The sequence below is a fragment of the Eutrigla gurnardus genome, assembly GCF_963514095.1.
Source record: "Eutrigla gurnardus genome assembly, chromosome: 1".
Taxonomy (NCBI): Eukaryota; Metazoa; Chordata; class Actinopteri; order Perciformes; family Triglidae; genus Eutrigla; species Eutrigla gurnardus.
In genome coordinates this window covers 1,083,170-1,108,515 of record NC_139915.1, presented here as the reverse complement: position 1 = coordinate 1,108,515, position 25,346 = coordinate 1,083,170, and the positions used below count along the sequence as shown (strand labels likewise).

The 25,346-nt window shown below is 41.6% G+C and overlaps 2 protein-coding genes across 3 annotated transcripts; both read left to right on the top strand.

Annotated features, from left to right (window-relative positions):
• Positions 1–15,349, top strand: mtmr10 (myotubularin related protein 10). 2 transcript variants are annotated; one of them, XM_084013800.1, is made up of 16 exons: positions 1–520; positions 1,832–1,892; positions 3,679–3,815; positions 4,495–4,567; positions 5,708–5,850; positions 7,813–7,906; positions 8,068–8,215; positions 8,855–8,936; positions 9,103–9,191; positions 9,390–9,520; positions 9,697–9,766; positions 9,974–10,044; positions 10,382–10,554; positions 10,651–10,821; positions 11,326–11,508; positions 12,221–15,349. In XM_084013800.1, the coding sequence occupies exons 1-16, from the start codon at positions 464–466 to the stop codon at positions 12,830–12,832; spliced, it is 2,295 nt and encodes a 764-aa protein (XP_083869926.1). In that variant the 5' UTR covers positions 1–463; the 3' UTR covers positions 12,833–15,349. The 2 variants fall into 2 exon arrangements, with proteins under 2 accessions (XP_083869926.1, XP_083869925.1); XM_084013799.1 differs by having other exon boundaries at positions 12,218–15,349.
• Positions 15,350–16,653: 1,304 nt separating this feature from the next.
• On the top strand, positions 16,654–21,408 carry atxn1l (ataxin 1-like). Its single transcript, XM_084013789.1, has 3 exons — positions 16,654–16,773; positions 18,327–19,498; positions 19,966–21,408. Exons 2-3 carry the CDS (start codon positions 18,449–18,451, stop codon positions 21,391–21,393), a joined length of 2,478 nt encoding a protein of 825 aa, XP_083869915.1. The 5' UTR covers positions 16,654–16,773; positions 18,327–18,448; the 3' UTR covers positions 21,394–21,408.
• Positions 21,409–25,346: the final 3,938 nt, after the last annotated feature.

The window sequence follows — 25,346 nt, the reverse complement described above, 5'->3', positions numbered from 1 at the left end:
TTAGTAAACATGGCCGCTAAGCTCTTTACGGCATCAGGTACTTGGCTGGATCCGTTCAGACATTCAGGAAGTCACTGAGGGAAACTAACACCGTAACAGGTGGAAAGAAAATGTAGACACCCAACGGCCGCCTCTAGAGTGTTTTCTTTAAATCCTTGAATGGGAACGGCGTTTTGAAAACTTCACGGAGTACTTTTATGCTAGACAGCTAACGAAGCTAACGCGACGGCTCAACGGTAACTTCTGTCAACTTCGCAGGCAGCTAGCGTGATCTGCTAACCGACATGGAGGAGTGCCGTCGCTCGGCCGGGCTGGCTCGATGAATATTTCAGACGCGGACGTGTCGGATTTACTCGGATAAGAGCCGAACTTTACCGGAGGGTCGTTGGTTCTTCTCTCCCCCCCCGACTCGCGACAGCCAAGCGCCCGTTGAGGAGCAACGCTGAGCGGGTGGAAATAAACGATGTTTCCTGTCAAACCCATGAAACCGACCTTCAAGTCTTATCTCCCCCCCGTGCAGGTACGCTTTTGTGTGTGACGAAGTTAAGTTTTCACCGTGGATCGTCTCAAAACGGTGACTTCAGTGAAGTGTCACCGGTTTAGAAGATGTTGCGTTTGCAGATTTGTCTGATGCCGTTTTGAAAAGCAGAAAGAGGAACGTTACCCAGCTAAAATTTCACATGTGTGGAGATGGGATCTGTTTTTAGGTGTTTGCTTACAGCTGGTGCAGCAAAATCAGTGTTTGTATTGATTCCTGTATTATAGCTTAAAATCATCACCACATTGTCGTGTTAATCACTTAAAAAGTTGCAAATAAAAAAGAATTACCTATACTTGTGTGCAGGGAAATATTTGCATGTAGGATGAAGTGCACAAACATTCCAGTGATTGCACATTTGTGAGAGAACATCAATTATGCACTTAACCCAGATTCAGTCTTAATAAAAGCCCTGTACACTGTCTGAGGCGTGTATTTTATATAGCTTGGTAAATTAAACTCCTTTTGCTTATTTAACAAAATATGCTCTGACTCTTTATTTTGACATACGCAGGGCAATCCTAATATTAGGGTTTATTTTGGCTGTGTACTCCAGCACTTTTGATTTAAAACAACACGCATAAGAGCAGAAACACTCTTAAAGTTGAAAGTGATCACTTTCCGTATGCTGGAGTGGAGCCAACAATGACAAACACTTGACTGCCTTAACACTTACAGGCTGTCACTGTATCTGCAAGTGTGAGCAGAATTTGGGTATACATTATTAATAGCATTAGTTGACTGCTGTGTCTTCCGTGCCTCCTAGTTCTGTAAAGTACTTGCACCAGGAGAATTACTGCCTGTTGCAACTGTTTATGCAATGAGACCTCAACAAAACGAAATCAAAATAGCAGTCAGGATGTTCAACATCTCTGTATGCCAAACAAGAACCTAAGGCGTGTCAGGAATCTGCCAATCCTGTTTCAAGTCTCAAAGTTTCAAATATATGTGTGTATATATATATATATATTCTACAGAAGCAATTTGATAACGAGCATGCACCAACTCAGATTTCTCAGAAAATATGAACATGTTGCAATAAAGCTATACGTTAAATTAGAAAATACTCAGTACTTCTTATTTGTCAGATGTTAAATTCACACAGAAGTATACACAACCATGTGTTTGTTTCATAATGTTGATTTATGTATTGAATTCAGAGAAAACATGCTAGATATATTGTTAGGCCATATCTCCCAGCCTTACACAGAAGTGGTATTTTTCTAGTCCCTCCACCTTGTAATGAAACATTATTATTCACTCACCGTTTAACTCACTCTGTTGTGCTTTTAGACTGATGTGAAGAAAACTATTGAACCGCCTATTAAAAAGTTGGAACCCAAGCTACTTCAAGGTAAGTATATTTTCTGCATCATCCTAAGAATAGTTGCTGTCATAAGTTAATATTAAACCCACAGTATTACGTGCATTGGAAATAAGATGATATAACTTAATTAGTCCCCAGATTGTTGAGCAGCAGCTGCAGAACAAAGTAGGAAATCTGCAATCTGTAATTGTTTCTCAAACATATTTGTCGATCAGCACCACCCTTATTAGCCCTATTGAAGGCAGCGTTGCAGGCTTTTGTTCAGCTGTTTTCTTTGTAATTTTCTCACGATGCATCTTCTCATGAGGATTTAGAAACATCCCGTTGCCAGAGATATTTGCACAAGCAGCAGTTTAGTGCCCTTTGTAGAACTGGCCCTCTCTTTCCCTGTGGTGTTTCCACCTCTCAGTTGTTCTCTTTACAGGAAACAACGGCTGTACAACTCTATCATAAAAGTGGTTTTAAATATAGAGGTCTTAATTCTCTCAAACTGTGCCAGTCAATGCACATTTCTCTTATATAGCTAGTTAATAAACTGGAGCAGCAGGACAGTCTTCTTTCAATGATTTATTCTGGGTCAGGTCTGAGCAGCTGACTTGCGAGCCTCATGGGAGTGGCTCGACACACCCTTTGCAGAGTGTTAAGTTGTGTGTTATTTGGAGTAAATATACAGTGACTTCCTCTATAAAAGTAACATAACTCTATCATTATTTTGTCAGTTTTACATCATTTAAAGACTTTTATTTTTTTGTTTAGACACGAGGAGTACTAAATGGCAGGTAAAACAGGCTTTCCGTTGCCAGGCAGCATTTACCTTCCCATCTTGATTTTGGAGCCTGACAAAAACAGCCTGCTCATTTTTGTTACTCATATGAAAAGATGCCTCATTAGCCTAAATCCCCCCCGCCCAACAGAAACTATGGGTAAAGTAGCTTCAGCTTTTATAGAAAAGCATTGGAGATCAGATCAGGGACCACAGCCTCCTGCATACCTATTAATATATACAGGATATGTTGGATATACAGTCTCCTTTGGAAAATAAAAACTGTAAATTGAACCGAAATATTGAAATTGTTTCTTTTGCACTGGGTCGTTAGGTCCATTTTTCAGTCAGCCTTAAGTTAAGGAAGAAGAAAGCTTTCCTGCCGACTGAAATCTATGTTAGACCAGTTTAACTTCTTCTTCACCCTTGAGATATATTGGATAACAGGAATGAACTAATAACGGTTAGTTTGTTCTAGTATTTAGTTTTTTGCTTTTATTATTGTCGAGACCAGAAGCTTTACATGTTAACTTTTATGGTTTTGGTTTGTAAAATGTCTCCACTGAGGTGTGTAGATGGTTAATGGTTATGTAAATGAAGGAACAGCAGAAAATATGAGGATCCAAAGGTAGATGGAGAAGGACAGTTACTGTAAGAAAGTGAACTGAATCTGTGTTTGAATCGTTGGGTGGTACTTGTTCTATGACAGATTGATGTTTCTGAAAACATTATTTTAAAATTATACACATTAGTAATCACTGGATACCAACTTCATTATGATATTTCAATAATGAGCTTAATAATACATAGCTTAAATAGTAATAAAAGCATACTTCTATTTGTGATTGAGAATGTACCACTTTTTAGCCTGGTTACAGATTAACACTACATTCATGGCAGAAAGTCAGTTATTGGTACAAGAAGTGGAAGCCAAGCCAATTCAGCTTCATCATCATATTTACTTTGTATTCTTCCATTTGTGTTCTTTCTTTGTGTTGTGGTGGACGGTAGACTCACATCTTCTTTTTCCCCTCATCTGTTTGTCACCAGGGGAGATAGTAGTTAATGAGGTGAACTTTGTGAGGAAGTGCATCAGTGCAGAAAGCAGCCAGGATGACCTTTGGGGGAAGTTGATATGCACCAACTTTAAGGTCTCCTTCATTCCTCCGGATACCCCTTCTAAACAGGTATTGGTTGTCTGAATGCATTCAAACTGTGCCGTCTTAGTCATTCTTAGACGTAGCTGAAGGTATAAGGTTGTTGGTTTGGTGTCATTATGACATAGTAGTCAAAACCATATTTAAAGTTTAATCAGGCTTTGAAACAAAGAATGACCGCCCATGGCAACAGAATTAGCTTTATATCTGTGAAATCTACTGGTGCCACCAGAATACTGCTGAATAGTTTAAGTACACGCATTTCCACAGCCGTGTTTGTGCGTGCAGTGCAGCTGCTTAGGAGGAAGGAAAACTTGTGCACTTTCCTGCTCTGCATTGTCAGTGATACTGCACAAGAAACAGAGAACGGACGTCATTTCCAGCTAAGCAGCAGTTGTTGCCATGATAACGAAGTGGAACTTAATAATGACTCAGCCTGAGAGGATCAAATTGATCTGCTCAGCACTTTGATGTATCATTCCAGTGAGCTATGGTTGTTTTTTTAACTTTTTTTTGGGCTGTTTTTGCTCTTTATTGAGAGAGAGTGAAAGAGGGAGAGAGATGGGGATGACATTGCAGAAAGGGCTGCCGGTCTGATTCAAACCCGCGGTGCCAACTCTACCACTGAGCCATCCTGGCGCCCCAGTTATGGTTGTTAAGGTCTACAGGATGTCACACGTACTTCATTTGTTGTTTGTCTTCACCACAGAAGTCCCATTTATCCCACCTCCTGCTTGGAGAACATGACATCCCCCTCACCTGTCTGGAGCAGGTAGTAACAGGTACATTTACTGCAAAGCTTATTTTATCTCTACTGTTGTGCTTTTATGGTGGCAGAAGTTCACCTGCTGACTTCCCCGTGTGCAAGTGTTGTTACCAGAGCCCAAGAGTTTAACTCAAATTGTGTAATTTTGTCTCATCAGTGGCCAAAAGTTATTAATTTCCTAATGGTACAAAATAAATAAATGATAGTTGGCATTTTTAAAGTATATTCAGCGGATACTAAACTCTTACTGTTTCAGAGCAGTCAGCATCCAAACCCCTTCATTTTACAAGAGTGTCTACAATCAGAACTCGAGTTAGATTGTCTGCTTATTAATGTTTGACAGCTTGGTTGGCTGTTCTCGTTTGCTGTTCTCTTTCGCGGTCAGCAGTCTGATAACAAGTGATGTCACGGCGAGGTCTTTAGTGGCTGTGCAGCCTGGCTGGGATTAGACTTGTTTATATATCGCATTGCTGTCGATTGCTGACATTGCAAGGGCAGCTGCCCAGAGCGAGGTGTGTTGTGTTACAGTGATGAAGCATGAGGTTATGTTTTGCCCAGCTTGTTTTTTTTTCACATTATAATTATGGGATTTGTTTAAAGACATAAATAATAATTAGATAAATTAATTGTACTGGGGAATCGTGCTTTGATTCTACTGATAACTATGTTTTCTCCTTGTGCTCTCACACAATATTTAAACTACACCAGAGTCAGGAGGTCAAAACCCCATATTATATTTGATGCTAATAAATCATGCAAAGAAATAATGATTTCCCCAAAGCCCGTTTACACCTGGAATTAAAACTAAGATTAAACAAATTCAACATAATGGCATGTTTAAGTCATCGGTTACTGTTTGCCATAAGTGCAGCACACTTCCCAACTTAATGTATGGTGCATTGATGGATGAATACAGCATTCACTTGGTTGAGCCCAGCTATTAATTAGTTTTTTTGATGTGCCATACAGTTTTTCTATAAGATATTTCCAAGTTCTTGTTGCCACTTTATCTGATATAAAGTGCCACGTTAATGTCAAACTCTTGGCAGAGACATGCAGATCTTTGAGTGTTTTGTAGTTACATCACTAAGCATTGACATCTGCATGAGAAGAAGTTCTGTTTCCTGGTGTGTAATAAAGTGTTTGTTCCTCTCAGTAAATGATACGAAGGGGAAGAAGAAAGTTTTGGGGTCAAACCAGAAGCTGAAGTTCAACCCGACAGAGCTCATCCTCTATTGCAAAGACTTGCGTATCATAAGGTTCTGCTTTGATGAGAGTGGGCCTGAGAGTGCCAAAAAGGTGAGTGTTTTAAGCCACATGCAGTGTTTTTAGAGGCTTTACAAATAACATTACTGCTTGTCAGACTCATCAACTTCAGGTTCAGGTGGGCCAAGAGCTGACTAATTGGAAAAATGTAAATAAGTCTATGAAATGACAATAAAAGATCATGCAATTTAAAGCAATTCTGCACACTGCCATTCCAAATCCCTCATGTATCTGGATCTCTGCGATGAATCCCCACAACTTTTTATTTTATTTTAAAATATCACACGCATATCTGGACACACAGTGACTTTAATGCTTAAAGCTAGGGTAGGTATAAATAAATAAGCCGGTCTAGTCATCGGCCTGAAGGAAAGGTATATTCTTTTAAAATCTAGATGACTCTTTCATGTTTCTCCAAATGTGCCGACCCCGACCTTAATAAGTTAATAAGTCATTAATTCAGTTCACTAGTCCTTCCCACTGTTACTTGTTGCTGACCAAACATTTCCTTTCCTGACTGTGAGCTCACTACACACTCGCACTCAGTTTCAGTTCTATGACAACTTCCTCAGCAACAGTGATATTTATATCACACAAACGTTTGATGTACCATCCTCTCACCCTCTGTCCGCGTAGCGACGACTCGCTTCTCAAAAGGCGTTTTCAGCGCGGCCATTTGCCAAACGATGAACGAGACATTGTTTGGCTCATTCAAGGCAAGGAAACTGAAAATGATCGTGATTGTATGAAAACCTCCTGCACAGAGAGATTAGCCGACAGATGTTTTATTCTTCAAACTAGAGCTGAGTGGAGAGACTTTTATAGGAGCCACAGATTAAAGAGGTGTTTTTGGAATAAGAAATTAAATATCTTAATGCCAGTGTTGTTTTGATAGTTAAGGGGTGTTTTTCAGAAGATAGTTGGACACTAACTAATATGCACAAAAATCTTAATGTAGTCTTTAAGGCCAGGGGAACATGCATTTCCTTGTTGGGTAATTAGTCACTTATTTGGTGACTTGAGTGGTTGTGGTAACTAGCAGCAATTCAGGCTTTAACTGAAGTTGTCAAGACATTCAAGTTCTTTTTACGGCAAAAAATCAAAATCAAAAAATCCAACCAGGTACCAATGAAATGGACATGAATGTACTTGGTTACACGTCTGATTCCTCCCGTGTCATCTGGGAGACGTTTTTTCTGTAGGATTTGTAGGACGTGCAGCGAATTTGACAGCAGCATTACAGTATGGCTCTGCATTTAACTTATAAGTGTTACAAGTCTCTATTTAATGTATTTTAAAAAGCAGTATTCACATTATTCTATGTACTGCTTACAACAGAAAATGGGAGGATGATTACAGAAACAAGTCTGCTCTCTCTCACTCCATGTGAGTTTATTTATGGACTCCATGTATGCAATTACATTGTGAACCTAAAACTGGGCTCAGCTCTTTTCTTCTTTTTTTAACTTTGTGACATATGGAATTAACCCGACCTATAATAGCTTATTTTGCCAGGAAATTACAGAGTTGGGAGCAGTCTCGTCTACACACACACACACACACACACACACACACACACACACACACACACACACACACACACACACACACACACACACACACACACACACACACACACACACACACATGCACACACGCACACTTTTTCTGTGTCCTCTCGTGTTATTCACAGCTTTACTACTGAATGGACAGCTTTGTTTGACTCCAGTGGAACCACGGAGAGATTCAGTCCTATAAACCCAGAGCTGTAGGCTGTCAGTTAAATATTTGCTTTCCCAACTTTCACTTGTTCTTGTGTTTTGTATGGTTAAAGAATATGCTTCATTTTAACACGCTGAGTGACCCCGAGGTTTGACGCTTAATGGTTGTGATGAAACCCAATCTGCCTTGATAATGTGTAATTCCTCCGTTCAGCTGTTCTTCTATTCTGTTGCATTGTGGGTCCCATAAAAGCACTTTTTCTTTTTATTCTAGGTTTGCCTTGCTATCGCTCACTATTCCCATCCAGCTGATCTTCAACTGCTGTTTGGCTTTGAATATCAAGGGCGGCGATACCATGAAATCAAAGGTGCACTTTATAGTTTGTTATACGTTTCTTTCTTGATAATCCCTTTTTCATTCCATAATTATAATCATATTATAATTCCTATCCTTTTTGATGACGATGAATATTTAATTTCTCTACACTCTGCACCAGAAATAATCTGCAACGTGCATCTGTATTTCCAGGGCAGCCAGTCAATGGTTCCACCCCTCGAGGAGGATTACGGACCCCCATTTTTGACCGTCCATCAGACTGGGATCGGGAGATCAAGAGAACCGGGGCATCGGAGTGGAGAGTGTGCTCCATCAATGAGGGTTACGCCCTCTCACCAAGGTGTTCAGCTTGTTTCTTGTTTCTAGTGTTTCATAGGCAGAGCATGTCGCTAACTCTTTCCCTTGGCCTTCGTTGGTACAGACACTCTAAATTTCACCCTTTACTCATACCTGGTATGTTTTGGCAAGACGGAATATTTACACTGTGTGCTTTTTTTCCTGGCTTCATGAGTTATTGATGAAAAAAAAACATCTCAATGTAACATGCCAATCTATTTTGGACAATATGGGCTATTCATCTGACTTGAGTGGTGACATCATGGTGGGTTTCAAAGGAAGGATTGTACAGTGTTTTATGTGGAAGACTCCCATTTGCATAATAGTAGTTTGTACCAATCTGTACACATCCATCACCAAACAAACTCACTGCTAAAGATACTCACCAGTACTAACAAGTCATTTACAGGACATCACCAAGGCTTTGAGTAATTAGTAGTAATTAGTATGGTATGTCAGCATGAAGCAACATACTTACTAATATGAAATGATGGGCATGGGTAAGTCATACATTAAATAGCCTATAAATGTACATGTTCTGCCTTCGCATGTCTTTATCTTTTGGACTTTAAGATTGGAAGTTATGTATTTTCCTATTGCCTTGTGATTTGATTCCTGTGTAACACAGTCTTTCTCGTTTTAGTCTTCCAGAGTACATCGTGGTCCCAGTTTCTCTGGCAGATCAGGATCTAAAGCGGTACTTCATCACTGATCGGCGCATCCCTGTAAGTTTTCTGATATTTCCATTGCTCGTTACCAAATGCATCCCTTTCAGTTTTTTATAACAAGAAAATGTTGTATTATTTGCCCATTCAGAGACCACTAAAGGAGTAATTTATAATGGGTTTGATTGATCAGAGCACACTGATTTATGTCCGTTCTTCCCTGTAGCTCTGGTGCTGGAATCATCCAAATGGAAGTGCTCTTGTCCGCATGGCCAACGTTATTGATCCAGTGCAGCAGAGGAAGATTGAACAGAGGTAAATAACACTCCTCTTCTTCATACAGATTCAAAACATGTATCAAATGTGTTGTTTCTACTGTCTTTCACACTGGAATTAAATAGCAGTCAACGTGACCAACTGGTGGAATCAGATATTCGTCTTAATTTAATGCTGAGATGTTGCTACAGCTGTTTTACCACCTCGGCCACTGACGTCTGTCTTGTGTTGTGGTAGGTTCTTTACGGCAATCACAAAGAGCCACCCGCAGCGCAGTGAAGTCCTCAGGTTAGATCTAGACAAGTGTCTGCCCAACATCCAAGAGATCCAGAGTGCTTTCATTAAAGTCCGGCAGATCTGCGTCGTAGGTGAGTCTCATTGCCACGTCAACACAGTAAATAACCACCACTGCAAGCATCCATATAGCTCTGTGTGAACTTCACCTCAATGCACGTTTGTTTTGGGTCTGAATGAAAAGGGTTTTTTGATAAGCTTGTGTTTGGTGTTTAGTGTGTCCATGTTTGACTGTGTTGATTGTGTGCAGATCCTTTCGAGGAGTCGGATGAGAGGTGGCTCTCTTCTATTGAAAACTCACGATGGCTGGAGTATGTCAGGTATGTTAACAATCTGCATCATGATAGGGCTTTATAAACATAATCAACAGTTTACTTTCAAAGAGCCAACATTAAAACGCCATGCTGGCCTTGACATTTCTATTACTCTCACAGTTCCACCTGGAACATGAATGAATAATTATATATGAATTAGGATGCATTGTTTTTGAAGCTGAATTAACATTAACGTTGTGTTTGTGACTCGAGGGCTTTCCTGAAACACTCGGCTGAGATAGTGTTCCACCTGGATGGAAAGAATACTTCAGTGATCATTCAAGGTAAAACTCTCTCTTTGTAAGTTGTCTTTATCTGTCATTAGCAAGAGCATTTTTATTATTAACTTTACTGTCTGGTGCATGATGTTGAACGTTTGTTTTTGTTACTTCATCATTTGTAATATTGTACTAACTTCTGCCTTCAAACACATCAGCTAAAGTAGTTAGTTCCTCGTTTAGTTATTTTTGTTTTCAGTTTTCGTGTGCTGTAATAACCCTTTGACTAAGAACTTCCTGTTCACTGGTGTTAATATGTTATATGTACATGTTAATGCCAGGTCTGAATGGGGCCAGCTTGGTAAAGCTTTTAATTTCTTCTGATTTCTTTTGCCCTGTACAGAAGAGGAAGACCGAGACCTGAACTGTGTAGTGTCATCCTTGGTGCAGCTCATGCTGGATCCTCATTATCGCAGCCTCGTTGGCTTTCAGAGTTTAGTGCAGAAGGAGTGGGTGATGGCTGGCCATCGCTTCTTGGACAGATGCAACCACTTAAAGAAGAATGACAAAGAGGAGGTATTTGTCTGACGGTAAATAACCCACTCTCAGATCTGACAGAAATGTCAAGGCACTTATGCCTCTTGTGTGTTTTTGTGTGTTCTCTCGGTCAAGTCCCCGATGTTCATGCTGCTCCTGGACTGCGTGTGGCAGATGATGAACCAGTACCCATCAGCGTTCGAGTTCACCGAGGCCTATCTGACCGTACTGAGTGATAGCATGTGGATCCCACTCTTCAGTACTTTCCTCTTCAATTCTTCCAAACAGCGAGCTCAGCACTTGATGGTGAGAGACACATGCATATATTGATTTATTTAGTCTTCGCCTAACATTGAACAATGCCGAACACCAAAAGAAACGGATTCCACCAAAATCCTGAATATTTAATCAAATGAGAACTTAAGAAAACATATTATCTGATTTGCTCTGATGAAATATCAGAATGCATTCATATGTGGAAAGACCCACGTGTCTGTGTCAGTAGTAGAAGAATAAAAACATGTTATAATTCCAGGTTACAGTGTGTTTTTATGGTTTCATCTCATGTCAAAGACTATAGTTTCCTTGTGCGTGTGTCAGATAATTGACAGGAAAGAGTGCAACATAATGCACACAGTATAAGGACACATTAGCTCGTGGTCAGGAAAGTAACTAAAAGATAAATTATGGCAGTTGTGTTTATTTGTTTACTTGCATGGATTGTCATCTCAAGTTTGTAAGTACACAGAAAACATTATTTTACACTGAAAAAGCTTCTGGAGTATAAATAACCTTGTGTTTTCCTAACAGGACTTTGCCAAGAATAAAGCCATCCCTCCAGGAGAAGACCAGGCTGTGTTCTTCCCTCCTGTTTGGGACTGGTCACAGCAGTTCTCCATCAAAGATCAAACCCTCTTCAACAACCCCATGTACGTCGGCAAAGGAGCGGCCTGCGTTCAGAATGGAGAAGTGAAAACCTTCAGACGCACAAAGGTACACACTTTGCAAGTTTATTGGAGAAGTAGCAGCGCCTTGTTTTCTGTGTACACGCTCGTCTTTTACAAACACTTGAATCTTAGTGTCGACTTCCATTCGTTGGCGTTGAATGAAAGGCGTGCGGTCGTTACCGGTCCTTCCTGTTTACGGTCATGTAGCCAGGACTTCCTAAACATCTGCATCCAAAATCATCAGTAGACAAGTATTATGTTCTGGTTTCCCTTTGTCATCAGGTAACAATTATACATACAATACTTTTTTTAGCACAATTTGATTTACTTTCTTCTCAGGAATTCGAGTATGTATCGTAGAGTGTAAATACAGTGTAGATGCCTTAATTTAAGGCGCTCACCACACCATAGCCTTCTTATTTTCAAGGATCAATAACGATGTGTATTTTACAAAATGGGTCACTTTAATCCTTTACCTTCTGACAATTACCTCAGGCTGCTAGTACTACTGTTTTCACATGTGTCTTGCTGAAATACACACAGTTTGTGATGAAGTAAATGTTTAACATGAAGAATCCATCCATTCAGCAGTTTGGATTATCGCTGCTGAGAATTTATGTGCAGTTTTTTACATTTTGTGTCATCAGCAACTTGAGAAAATGCACACGAGGTGAATTACTACACAGAAAATAAGTCATTGTTTATTTAGATAGTTTGAGATTATTCTCACTAAACATGATAATCTATGTCTCCAGCAGAAAAGCTACAGTTCCACACTGCGAGCAATGCCTGCATCTCTGCGCAACGGACTGAGGGGCGGAGAGGAAACGTTGACCCGACGGGGCTCACTGTTGTCGGAGCTGAAGCCTGACTTCTCTGTTGTGAAAGACGAAAGTCCGTCTGAGCGCTTCTTCAGAGACTGGTTCTCTCGACCTGCTGACCAGCAGGGCCTCCTCATTCCCCTGCTCACCCCTTCACATGTGGCTCTGTGGAGGCTCTACTTTCTACGCTGGGTTCCTGAAGCCTGCATTCCCAAAGGAGGCCCCATCACCGCCTTCCACAAGTTCTCCCAACTGGTCGATGAAATCGAGATACTACAGAGCCAGCTCAGGCAGTATAAGGGACCCAGTCCAGGCAGCACTTCACTGCCCAGCTCAAGTGGGCTCCTCTCAGACCAAAGGAGGATGTATTTTAAGGCCAGATCCCCACATGACCCCACTACACCGCCAGACTTCCTCACCTCCTCCTTTCCTTTCACTCCAACGGGAAACCTGTGTCGCCGCGGTATCCACGGGACCCCCATTAGCAAGTTTCTGAATGGGGCGAGGATCTGGCTCTCTACCGAGACTCTTGCTAATGACACAATCTGAAGATGTGGGGTGTTTGGGTTTTACTTTTCTGAGCTCAGTTCAGGTTTGTGTAACAGTTAATCATCTAATTTTCTATTGACTCTTTCTTAAATACTAACAAGAATGACTAGGAAACTGAGAAAAAGAAAAAATAACTTTGGCTTCTGATTTTTTGTATTATTATTTATAAGCTAGAATTTGCACCGTTGATGCTGCATCCAAATCTGAGGTAATTTCTGAACTGAAGTGTCCTGTAGGACTGAATCATTGTCCAGTGCAGTTGAGGAATTCAGATTAACTGAAGCACAACTTCCTTATTAGCCGGTGAGTTGTTACTGTCAGGTCTCCACTGACTATGACGGATCATCTTTCTTATTGCATTTTTATAATAGATCTATATATTCTTGTCTTCATCCGCTTAGGTCTTTTTCAAGATTCAGCTAAACTAACTGCTCTTTGTTTTTTGCTGAGAATACTGTATCTTCTACACAAACGGGGCTTTTTGGGGGATCTTTTAATATTGAGTTGAGAGCTTCTTCTCCAAGATGTACCTGTGATTCAATGCACAGCAATAATTTACATTTAACTATATAAGTGTGTGTTTAGCGTTGCCATGAGTTTAGTTGTCCTTTTATTAAATTCTTGTTGGTCTGTAAGACCACTGTATTGAAACTGGAATTGGAAAAAGTTAATCCAAATAGTAATGCTTGAAATTAGGAGATGCCCATTTTTACTGCAGCAGCATTGATGCATTTCTCTGAACACTGATTTCCAAAAAGGCAACTTGTATTTGCCTTCCAGGAAATGTAGTATTTTACCTATTTTATTTTAAGAAAGAGGAACAGAAAATAACACTGCTAACGAGTATTTTATTGCGTGGTAAAAACAAAGAGGATCTGGCCTGGTTGAATGTAATGAGGCTTTTTTCCCCCTTTTTTTGCACAAATTGAATGCTATTTGCTCCAAGTGCCCATATTTTACTGATGTGTTGAGGTTTCACTGTAAGCAGCAAATAGTGTGATTTCAGGGTCTTACTTTTTAGATTTACTCTATTTTTGAAGCAGAGAAAAGGGTCTATTGTAGTATCAAAAGCAGGTGATACTTAGAGGGCAACGTGGAGCTGTGAGGACTTAAGACTGTGGTAGATTTTTCCTCTTCTCTTTTTGAAGGAACTTTATGAAACTTTTACAGAGGCCTTCTGGTAAGGCACTGAGGAGAAACTGTTAATTTTAGAAGTAGCTGGATGAGTAAATATTCAAACGCAAAGGGACAGACAAGGGCTTTGACTCAAACCAGTCTGGAGTTTAGTGCGTAGTAAACTTCAGGCACTGAAGTTATGAATGCAGTGAAGCAGACAGTGATGGGACGATGACGAGTGACACAGTTTCAAGGCAGCACATGAGAAAATAAATCTATCTGGATTGTGTCATAAATGCACCATCTGTGTAATTTTGACATGTCCGAATAAAATAACAATATGGGTCAATTGTCCCAAATGGGCTGTTTAAAGAAAAGCCTGATGTTTGGACAAAGGGAAAGGTTAACCACATTGTATGTAGCTTTAACAATATTTGTGTTTGTTCTGGTTTCCTCCAGATAATGCATAGAGGAATATTCTAAAAGAAAACAAGCAGTGAAGTTGCTGTCCTTCCATGCGTGAGAGTGAAGTTTGTGTGTGATGACGTGAACAGGTTTTTATGGGGCAATCAGAGAGCTGAACTTCCAGGAGCTGAAAGACTTTGTCATTTGGAGACCCTTAAAAGTGTCTGCCTGGGAAGTTTACTACCTCCTGAACGAGGAAGTGTTTTGAGACGCATCAGTCATTTTCTTACTTTTTACAACTGGTGACCAACGAGCACTGTTTAATGTCCTAATGCCTTAGAATAACAGGACATCATGTCATTTCAAAGCCCACTGGACCGACTCAACATCTGTCTTATAACACGGGAGCATCGACCCCTTGATGCTGGATCGACCAGTTTCCATCCAATGATATTCAGATAAACTTGTGATTCTTTGCACATTTTACTCAATATATAGGCTCGTTTGTTATAAGTCGAAGTGTTGAATATTATTTTGGCAAATATTATAAATACTGTATATGCTTGAAATCTTCCGATTCATATTTTTGATTAATGGTACTAAATAACCTTTATCCTTGACTTAGGCTTTATATTTTCTGGAGAGATATTTATATGCTGTGTTTTTCCACTAATTCCATGTTGCACTCTGCTGTAATTGCATGATGACGGTGCTTCCACTGTGGCACAGTTTGATATTAATGAGCAGCAGATGTATTTATTCAATTATGCAAAAATTCTCTAAGAGGGATGCAAGTGCTACCTGTGCCTTTTTTTGGGAAGATTGTCAATTTGTTTAACTATATTCTTAATCTGTTGACTTATATTAGATTTCTGAAAAACTGTTTATCTACATCTAGTTAAATTCAGTGGTACTGCACTGAAGCTGTTTTTCCAAAAGGAAAATAAGGCTTAAATGTGTACCAGTAACCAATCATTACATTATTTTTCAAATTAATTTGTGTTGTGGTTTTTATTTCACCTGCTTCATATATATCCCAAATGATATGAACAATATGCAGAGCAGATGGTTAACAATGTATTACTGCCAAGTGAAGAAAAGACAGATTCACTGCCCTGCACACAGGTCTGAATAACAGCAACATATTTACATAGATTCCTGCTAACATGTGCCAATTATAGGCCTACTTAACAAAATATGCATCATATGCGTAAGAGTTTGTCCATGCAATTAAGAGTTTTGTATATATAAATCCCACACACTGGCAGAAGCTGCCATGCAGGGTGCCATCTGCCTCTCAGGATATAACTAACACATTGACACGCCAGGGGCTTTTTGGGGTTCAGTATCTCCAACAGCACTTTGACAGAGGACTGGATGACCACCTGGATGGCCGAGGATCAAAACAGAAAGAAGAGATCCTAATGAAACAATTGCTATAGGTGGTGTAACAAGAAGGATGCATCCCAAGTCTCTTAAATTGCATCCTCATTTCCCTCCCTTGCATCTTATCCTTGCTGCTTAGTCTGTCCTCCCGGGATGCATGCAGAGACACAAGGAAAACATGACGAGGAGAGAGGAAATAAAGAAATGCCTTGTTCAAGATGAACTGGGCCTCACCTGGAAAGATGATGACATCACGAGGCAAAGTGGGCAGTGACAAAAAACTCCAGTCCAGTCTGACAGTTCCCTGCAGCTTTAAAAGAATTTACAGGAAGTCACAGAAATAGTTACATCCTGTTGGATGCAATTTATAGGCTACCTGTAGTTTATAGAAGGCTGTCAGATTTATTTGTTTTGTTTGTAAATATACTGTATGTGTGTATTTGTTATTTCATTATATTGTTTGTTCTTTTTATGTCTTGTTAAGCAGGTTGTAATTGCTTGTTTTCATAAGTGCTATATAAATAATCTTTATTATTATTATAATTATTGTTATTCTGTTGTTATAAATCACACAATATATGTTTAACAGATTAAACCTACATAGCATACCATTAAACTAATAGCCTGTCATCTGGCTAAATATTTCAATGACAAAGTCTGGTGTTCTTTGTCAAAACTAAGAGCCAATCAGCTCGTTGATCGGGCGACAGCCAGATGTTTTCTATCATGTCGCGGATCTTGCAGCGTGCCTGTGACGTCAGATCAAGTCGATCACAAATCTAATAGGCGTGCATTGTGTGTGGGCCGGTGATCGATTATGCGCAGGCCTGGCTCATCGCGCACGAGCCTACTGGCCGGAAAAGGCCTTCAGTCATGAAAAAACAGGAAATTGAATAAACTCAGTGACGTCATTCGTGAGCGCCTCTGCTGGCCTTCGAAATGGGCTCGACTCCTTAGCCTTGATTTCTTCAATTGTGCCTCCGCATATCAACTTTTTTTTATGCAGAAAAGCCTGATCGCGATGACATTTGGAGGTACGTCCACACGACAAAGTAGACACGTATCTGATAAGGGGTCCGCGCGTTGCCATGTTGGTTGTGAGCAGACGAGAGTTGAGCTGGACTGGAGTCAGTTCATGCAACGCTACCTAGCTGTAGCGGCGTTAGCCGCGGGGCTAACTAGCCGGAGCCTCTAGCCTGGTGCCCAGTGGTACATTCGAGCGATAAACACGTTACCTCTTAAACCGATATCTATCATTTGAACTCACCATCTACTCTTACGTGTTAGTGTACAAAGTGTCACGCTGTCACTTTCCCGCGTTTCCTGGATAATAGTGATTCCATGGCGCTAGCTAACTTTAGCTAAGTCAGCCACTAAGATAGCTAACGGTAAACATACTCTAGAGTGAAGTGTAGCGGTGGGAAGGAGAACACTGACATTCATTTTTAAAGCAGCTTTACTGAGTTTTCTAGACAAATGCTTAATGAAACCAGGAACTCTCGTCTGAAATAATGCACTGATGTTAAACAAGGAAAAAAGCTGTTCCAACTAATGGGAACACGCCCCAAAACTCAACCCTAGATTGTGTTTAATCAGGTATGAGTTAACAGTACCACACAACTTTAACTCTACTTGTGTGTCTTTATGTTGGAATAGAATGAAAGTAATGCTAGCTTGTATTTGCAGATCTACTTGGACCCACATTTAGCTTCTTACATTGCATCAGCATAGTTAGCATGCTTTCAATTTGTGATAATTCACATGTTGGGACCTTATGAAGCACATTAGAAAAGCCACATTCATACAGAACAATATTTAAAATCCTAAGATGCCAAATATGCCCGAATTGTATTTCATGGTACAGTCAACAATCCTTTAACATTAGTTCAGTTAAATCACAGGGTCGGATTGACTTGTGATAATAAAACAATAGGTTGTACTTGATTATAGTAGAATAACTGATTAAAATAAGATACACAGGCAATTCTGCAATATGTTATATAGCAAGAACGATTTCCACGATACATTTTTATTCTTTGTGACTTTAGAGGTAAACATCCAAAGTTCCTAAATGTGTTTTTTTTTTAAACACCAATACATCACATATTGTCATTATTAACTGTTTTATGGAGTTCTTTCAGTTTCACAGCACATGTGAAGACTTTTCACACTCTTCACACTGCAACGTGAACTTGTTCTGAGCCATCATTTAAATGTCAAACAACCAAAAAGCAGAACAATTCAGAGTTCGAGTATGTTCGGTAAAACGACCCCCACACTTACTCAATTGAGTGGGTATCCTTGGTGAGAAAACCATGTATCTTATATCTCTGAGGCATGACAATGTTATATTGGGCCAGTCTAATGGTTTATTTTACAAATACATTCTGTCATTCTCCGTCGGTTTCTGTCTCGACAGTGAGCGATGAGTGTGGCAGCACCACCTGTTCCATCCTGAAATCAAGGTCATTTTTCATTTAATTTGACATGTTTATTAATCATTATTCCATTGGTGTGATGAGGCAGTATGCAATCTGGGAAATTAATTAATTGTACTAATATAGATGTCTTTTGTTTGTTCTTCCAGGTGAATTGGCAGACAAGGTCAGCCCAGTGATTTCAGAACTGGTTCCTGTACGGGCTGACTGGCTTGCAAGTTTCAGTTCCTGTGCATTACAGTAAAGCTACTTGCTTGGTCAGAGGATTGCAATGAAACAAGCTCAGGAGCGCAACCAGGAGTGCCTTCCTCCTAAAAAGAGGGACCTCCTAGTTAGTAACAGCAGTGGGGCTGCAGGAACAGGGGGAGTTGTTTCTGCAGGAGGGGGCGGTGCCAGTAGTGCTGCTGCTGCTGCTGGGATCGGAGAAGATGAAGTGGTTTCCATCCAGAACTCTGCAGCCAATAGTGACACTCGGGGAGGGACCCCACCTGGAGAGTGGATGCGAGCTCAGCCAGGGCTTCATTATGGAGTAGATAATTCTGATGGCATTCCAGCAGTGCCAGTTGACCAATACAGTATGCTCTACAAAGTGGCTCTTCCATCGGTTACCTACTCGCCTACCAGTCTTCACCCAGTGTTAAGTCACATCTCTCCAGCTTACACTGTACATTCTTCTCTCCTGCAGCATCCAGGCCTTCCCTATCCGCCTCTTGGTTACGCCCAGATCCCTCATTCCTCTCTCCAGTTTGTAAGTTCCCCTTATGCAGCAGTACCTTATGCTCTACCGCCTGGCTTTGTCCCGGGATCATTAATCTCTCCCTCAGGCACCATTCCTCAGCCCCATGCTGTGTCCCACCTCGTTCCCTATCCATCAGTCATACAGGAAGGCGTCGTTTCCCCACCTCCCCAAGCCCAGGTAGCTGCTCATACTTTTACCAAAGTCGCAGCATCCGGCGGTGTCCCGCTGATGCTGCCTTCAGAGCAAGCTGGCCAACAGCACCTTGGTACCGTAGGAGTTCTGCCCACAACAGAGCTCAGCTCTCGAGGGTTGCCAGTTTTCTATCACCCTCAGGGCCCCAGGGCTGCCACCAGAGACTCCCACAGTGTCCAGCTGGAGAACGAATCAGAGATGAACGGAGCTGACAAAGAGCAGGGAGCTCGGGAGATTGTACTCGACTCGGCCTACAGAAATGCACGTCTGCTGCAGGTGGCATCCAACTTTGTGGCCCAGGACTACAGCCAAGACAAAGGCCTGCTGAACCGACGGCTGGAAGAGAGGAGCTCACCTGGCCAGCGCAGCACTCCAGACAGCGACCTGGAGGTAAGACGACCTGATGGCCTAGTGATAGATATATGTAAATGCACCAAAAGACGATTTTTAAAACTCCTATCCTCATGTTGATCTAGGAATGAAATATCTTTAGAATGAATACAGACAGTAATAATTTAATTTAATAAGAAACGGCACTAAAACTCAACTTCTATCAATGTGAGTACATAGAGAAATTTCAGTAGCCAACATTATTATTAGATATGTAGAGAATGTCTGTCTTAACTGTGCACTTTCTTACATCAGTATTTGTAGGAAACCCATCATTTTAGAAGCGTTGTCTGTGCTGTGGGGCTGTAGGTGATTGGGCATATTGTGTGTTGGAGTGAAATGTACTTACGTGCTGTAATTCAGGCTGCTGCGGTGTTAGGGTGTTTGGATGTCTTGTTTGAATTATGTACATTTCAGCTAATTAAAAGTTGTCTGACTAACACTTAATTCCTTTAATCAACTTCCAGGTGCAGCAGGTTGTTGGTCGTTTGGCTTCGTTTAGCCAAGGTGGAGTGCGAAAAGAGGTCTCCTTTGCTCCCTTGAACCTTTCTCAGGGTGCCCAGAGAACCAGAGATCTCCATGGAGACGGCACAGGCGTCATTTCCAGCCGGACTGCATACACGGCCCAGGCCGTGAGTTACAACGACCCCAGAGTGGCCGGTCTCCAGCAACAAACGGGACAACCAGGCCATGCTGTCATGCTTGCCAATGGGCAACCAGTCCTTATACCCTTGGAGTATCATCTGCAGCATCAGCCCCAACCCCCACAGCAACACTACCCAGGACAGGCTAATGACGCCCCAGCCAGCCATGCTACCGCCGTGGCATCCCCTATCCCAAGCTTTAAAGCCTCCGATTCTTCAGCCAGAGTGTGCCTCCTTGATAGGGCAGAGCTGACCAAAGCTCCGCAGCATCTCCCCCAGCAGCCTCCTGTCCAGCCTACAGCAGATGTGGCTCAGGCCTTAGCTTCAAGCCTGGCTCCTGCCTCGGCTCCCTCCAACCCATCACACTTCATGAAGGGAGCCATTATCCAGCTGGCTACTGGGGAGCTGAAGCGCGTGGAGGACCTGCAGACTCAGGACTTTGTGCGGAGCGCCGAGGTGAGTGGGGGGCTTAAGATTGATTCCAGCATGGTGGTGGACATCCGTGTGAGCCAGCAGAGACCAGGTCTTGTGTCACTTCAGTTCACTGTGGGGGAGCAGCAGAGCAAAGTGACCATTGACGTGCCCCCGGAGCACCCTTTTTTTGTGTTTGGGCAAGGGTGGTCGTCCTGCAACCCTGAGCGTACAGCTCAACTCTACGGCTTGACCTGCCATCATCTGCAAGTAGGAGACGTCTGTGTGTCCATCACCCTGCAGCAGCAGCTTCAGCCACAGCAGCAGAAACAACCGCAGCACCATCATTCACAACAGAAACAGCAGAATCTGTCAAGGACTTTGAGCAAAACCAACGCTACATCAGGACCTGGTCACCAACTCATGGGACCTCCTGCCCCTCAGCAGTCACGGCCGCCGTCGCATTTCAGGTTAGACCGCATTCACAGAGAAAGACAGGGGGATGTGCTCGATAAGGAGGAAGCCACGCATTTTGGGGTTGTTGGGCACGCTGAGTCGCCTGTCAGACCAAGTAGGACCTCAGCAGAGCATCCAAGGAGCCAGAGCAGTTACCACTTGCACACAGAGGGCTCTACTTTTGCAGGAGCTGGGATGGGAGCGATGCAGGCTGCGCTAGGTGCTTCTCAGAGGCGCTGGTCCTCACCTGGTCTCCAAAGATACAATATGAAGGGAGAAGAAGGGCCACGCCCTCAAATAGGCACCTCCGGTGTCACAAGGCCCTCTTTCATCCCCCAGGAGGTCAAACTGTCCATTGAGGGGCGCTCTAATGCAGGGAAGTAGCATAACATTTGGTAGCAACTATGGAAGGGACTGCCACGAATGAGTCTGACAAGGAGAGAAAGAGGGGGAAAAGTGCGAATGTAGCCTCAGAATCTTTGAGATTTTGCACACCTGAAATATACAAAAATACAAGATCTCTGGTGAGAAGTTCTGGTTTGGTTCGGTGGTCACTCAGCCAAAGGATACGAGCTTGTGGTTTCCCAGCCAGCTGAGGTCTGACAGGGATATTACCAGCTGAGTAGAAAGTATGTAGCGGATGATATGCCTACCATAGTCCTTGCACACTGCATTTCTCTCCCTCCCTCCTGTGTCGCCACTTTCTCATCCCCATGCTTGGAGTTTACCATCATATTCAGAACACTCTGCCCTCCTTTTTGACCAAACCATCTCTTTGGAAGAGCAAGGACTACGAAGAATGTGTCTGTAGTACAGTGAAGCTACCAACTCTGCAGGTTCTGATGTTATTCTGATGTAAAAGATCAGTGATCTCATCTATTCCTAAGATCCCATTTCCTTCAAAAGCATTTACCCCAAAAAAAGGAGTTGCTGACATGAGCGCCTCTGGCACTGTTGATGCTAATTGTCAGTGTATGTTACATTATGCTTCTCCAGCAGGAGTCTAAAACCCTCTGCTGTCAGCAGAGATACTTTATCCCCTCCTTCCTTTTCAGACGGCCCGCCTGCAAAGAATGGGATCCTCTCTCAGGACAAGTGCGGCATCTCGCACTTGTCTTACAATCGAAATGGTGATAATTCAATCAGTGTGTCTGTTCATCAATCAGAAATTCTCTTTGTACCCAATGTGTGAGTGCGTTTGCATATTGGAATAATGCTTGGTTCTCTATGATAACTCGAGATATCTTGCAGTTTGATCAGTGAGAATGTCCATCACTTAGTGTTTAACCTTTTCTCCTTTTAGAGAATCTCACCCCCCACCCTTCTCCTCACTATACCTCTTAAGCTTTCCACCAGTTAGGTGACTTTGAATGCAATTTTAAACCACGCAATTAACAGACGAGGCGCTGTCTGGTCATCACCAAAGCCACGTGTGGGAATGAGACAACGTCACTGGCTGCAGGCCACTTCAGCCGAAGAGGGGCCTTTTGGTTTGCCTTGTAGACGAGTCAGTGACGAGGTGTGATCTTTGTCCTAGTTACTCTTCTCAGTTATCACGTTAAAGCAATTATTAAGTTTTATATAACAGCACAGGAGACCCCCAGGAGTCTCGCCATGGGCTGTTTTTAATCACTGCATGTCTGAGATGGAAGATCTGACCCTTTTTAACCCCGACCCGGAGAAATCACAGCAGAGGAACCCGCTTCTCTCACTGCTGATGTTTTATCTCCAACTCAAGTGCGTCTCGAAGAAAGGCTCGACTCTAATTAAGTTGTGATCATTATCAAGTTATCTGTTCTGTCTTTTAACGTTTACAGTCCTTCACTTTTGTACTAGAGTCAACTTTATCCAGTGGATCTGATGATTGTCTTGTGTTGCACATAGAAAATGTCACTCATTGTTTCACACTGACCTTGTTAATAGGAATCACAGTGCAGATTATGTTTTTTATGAAGGGGATATGTTTGAAGTATTGTTGTTGTGGAGAGAGAGGGAAAAAAACTGACTTGCATTTTTAACTGTTGACAAATTAGCCGAGACGAACGCTGCAGTTTCCTATTTCTGACAACCTTTTTCCTTGTCACTGAAAAAAAACTTTAAAAATAAGTGCAATTAGACCACATATAATCATTCAGAGGTTAATAATTAGATGACATTCCTCAACGCAGACATTCCCATTGAAAGGTAGACGTTTAAGTACAGTTTGATCCCTTTTGAATCATCCATATTATATTTCCTTTCATTAGATGTGTTCAGATAAGAGTATCTGGTATCATATCTGTGATGGTATCGTCCATCGGCCCCAGACGCTGTTGTGAGTTTATCTGTCCTCTTCAGCCATCAAAGCTCTCTACAGCCTCCGTGTGCAGCAGGCAGAGGGACCAGACTATCCTCTGGCATGATGAGCAGCTTTAAAGGATACTTTCACATTATTGCAAGCCAAACAATTGTCATGTGCCCAAAGGGTTATTGGATATTCCTCCTGTCCATACTGACTGTATAAAGATTCCTTCCTGATGCTTTAAACTGAAATCTTGTTTGGAAGGCATCTCTTTATAAACAGTATAGAGAGGAGGAATGATTATGATTAATAATTCTCTGTGTACAATTAGTATTGTGTTAAGATAGACTCCTCTTTTCCCAGGTCCATCATTTAAAATGCTTTGCAATGGCAGATTCAAGAACACATCTCACCTTCAGATGGTCAACATATTGAGTATTCTTCATGCTGTAAGCAATATACATAATACCTGAAAACATTTCATGTTGTCTTGGCATTTTCTATGCAGTAAACTCAGTAATGTCTCCTGCATCGTCTTAAGTACAGCTGTGTAGAGCAGTAGGGCAGGTTGGTGTGATGCAGTCGTTTTACACTGATGTGTGGTTATAGGATTTGTTTTTGTTGCTTTAAATGAAATTTGTATACGAATACAAACCAGTATTTTGCTTTACTTTTAATTTTTTGCTCCGTGGTCCCATCTTTCTACGTATAGGAAACTTCTATCCGTAAACTTTTATTCACTTCTCACGCTGTCGGAGCCAAATCACTCGAATCTATAAAAACAACTCACATTTCCACACGTTTGTCCAGCGTTATGTTGCCCTGATTGCCCAGCCGCTTCGACATTGTATTTCAGGTCAAGGTGCATTTGATGGGATTTAAATGGTGCAAGCAGTGGCCCCTGTGACTTTACCTCCCGTTGATTCTCACAGTAAGACCATCCTGTGGTGCCATGAGCCTTTCTGTTCCCCCTCGGCTCTGAGCAGCGTGTGCCACGTTAAGCAAGACAGCTCCATTTACTTCTACCAACATGTCCGATGAATCTTATTCACATCACTGATAGTCTGTTGCTGTAAGTAATTGCACTAAATGCCCTCCTTTTTACAGTGTTTTGAACTTGAAACCGTTGGTTAATTGAAGAGTTTCAAAGTGTAAAGCACACAAAATCGTGGAGAAATCGCAGGTTGTGTTTCTGTAGATAGCTGTATTTTTTTTGTATAGATTACTTTGATGATGCGTGTTGGTAATGCCTTAAATTCTGCTTTGTACAATATGTGAAATTGAAATAATGATTCTGGCAGACAAATGTCAAGCTTCGACATTTGTCATGCTTGTGAACAGAAGTTCATATTTCTCAAAGGGTGACGGTTCAACCATGAAATCTGCAACGTTTGTTATGGTGGTGTTATGTTTTTCCTCCTTTTTTTCATTTTCTATTCCGTTACATTTTTAATACACTCGTTACACTCATACTTAACTATAATTAGTGTTTTTTCAAGTGTGGAAGTGAAATAAATGGAAGTTCTTCTCTGCACTTTTACAAGACAATGCCAGGAGTGTCAGCAACAGATCCATTAATTCCACTCCCACCGTTGTTTTTAATGTCGTTGCACAAGATGAGTTGTTTTTCCTCCCCAGAGTTAACGGATTGTGTTTGGTGTCCTCTGCTTTGTCTCACCGTCTCTGGGCTGGTGGGAGTCTCGGTGAATTCATGGACAAATGATGGGTAGATGATTTATCAGATAGCTTTCCATTGGTGGTGATGTAACGGTTTATTATGTTCTGTGAGGTCGGCAGCGGGGCTTTTTACTCCCCGTGTGAACTATTTCCTGTCGTTTGATCCCGTGTTGAACTGCATAGGTGAATCTTAGAATGATTTTGGTTTTGCTGATGTCCAATGAAATCAGGAGAAACGAGAACGGTTTAAAGTTTTAAAGAAGTCTGTGTATTTTTAGATTTGACATTGTACTTTTTTGGCACAAGGTGACACTGCTTTTTTATGTGACGTACAACGATTTGGAAAAAAAAGACAACAAAAAAACTGCATCTTTTTTTA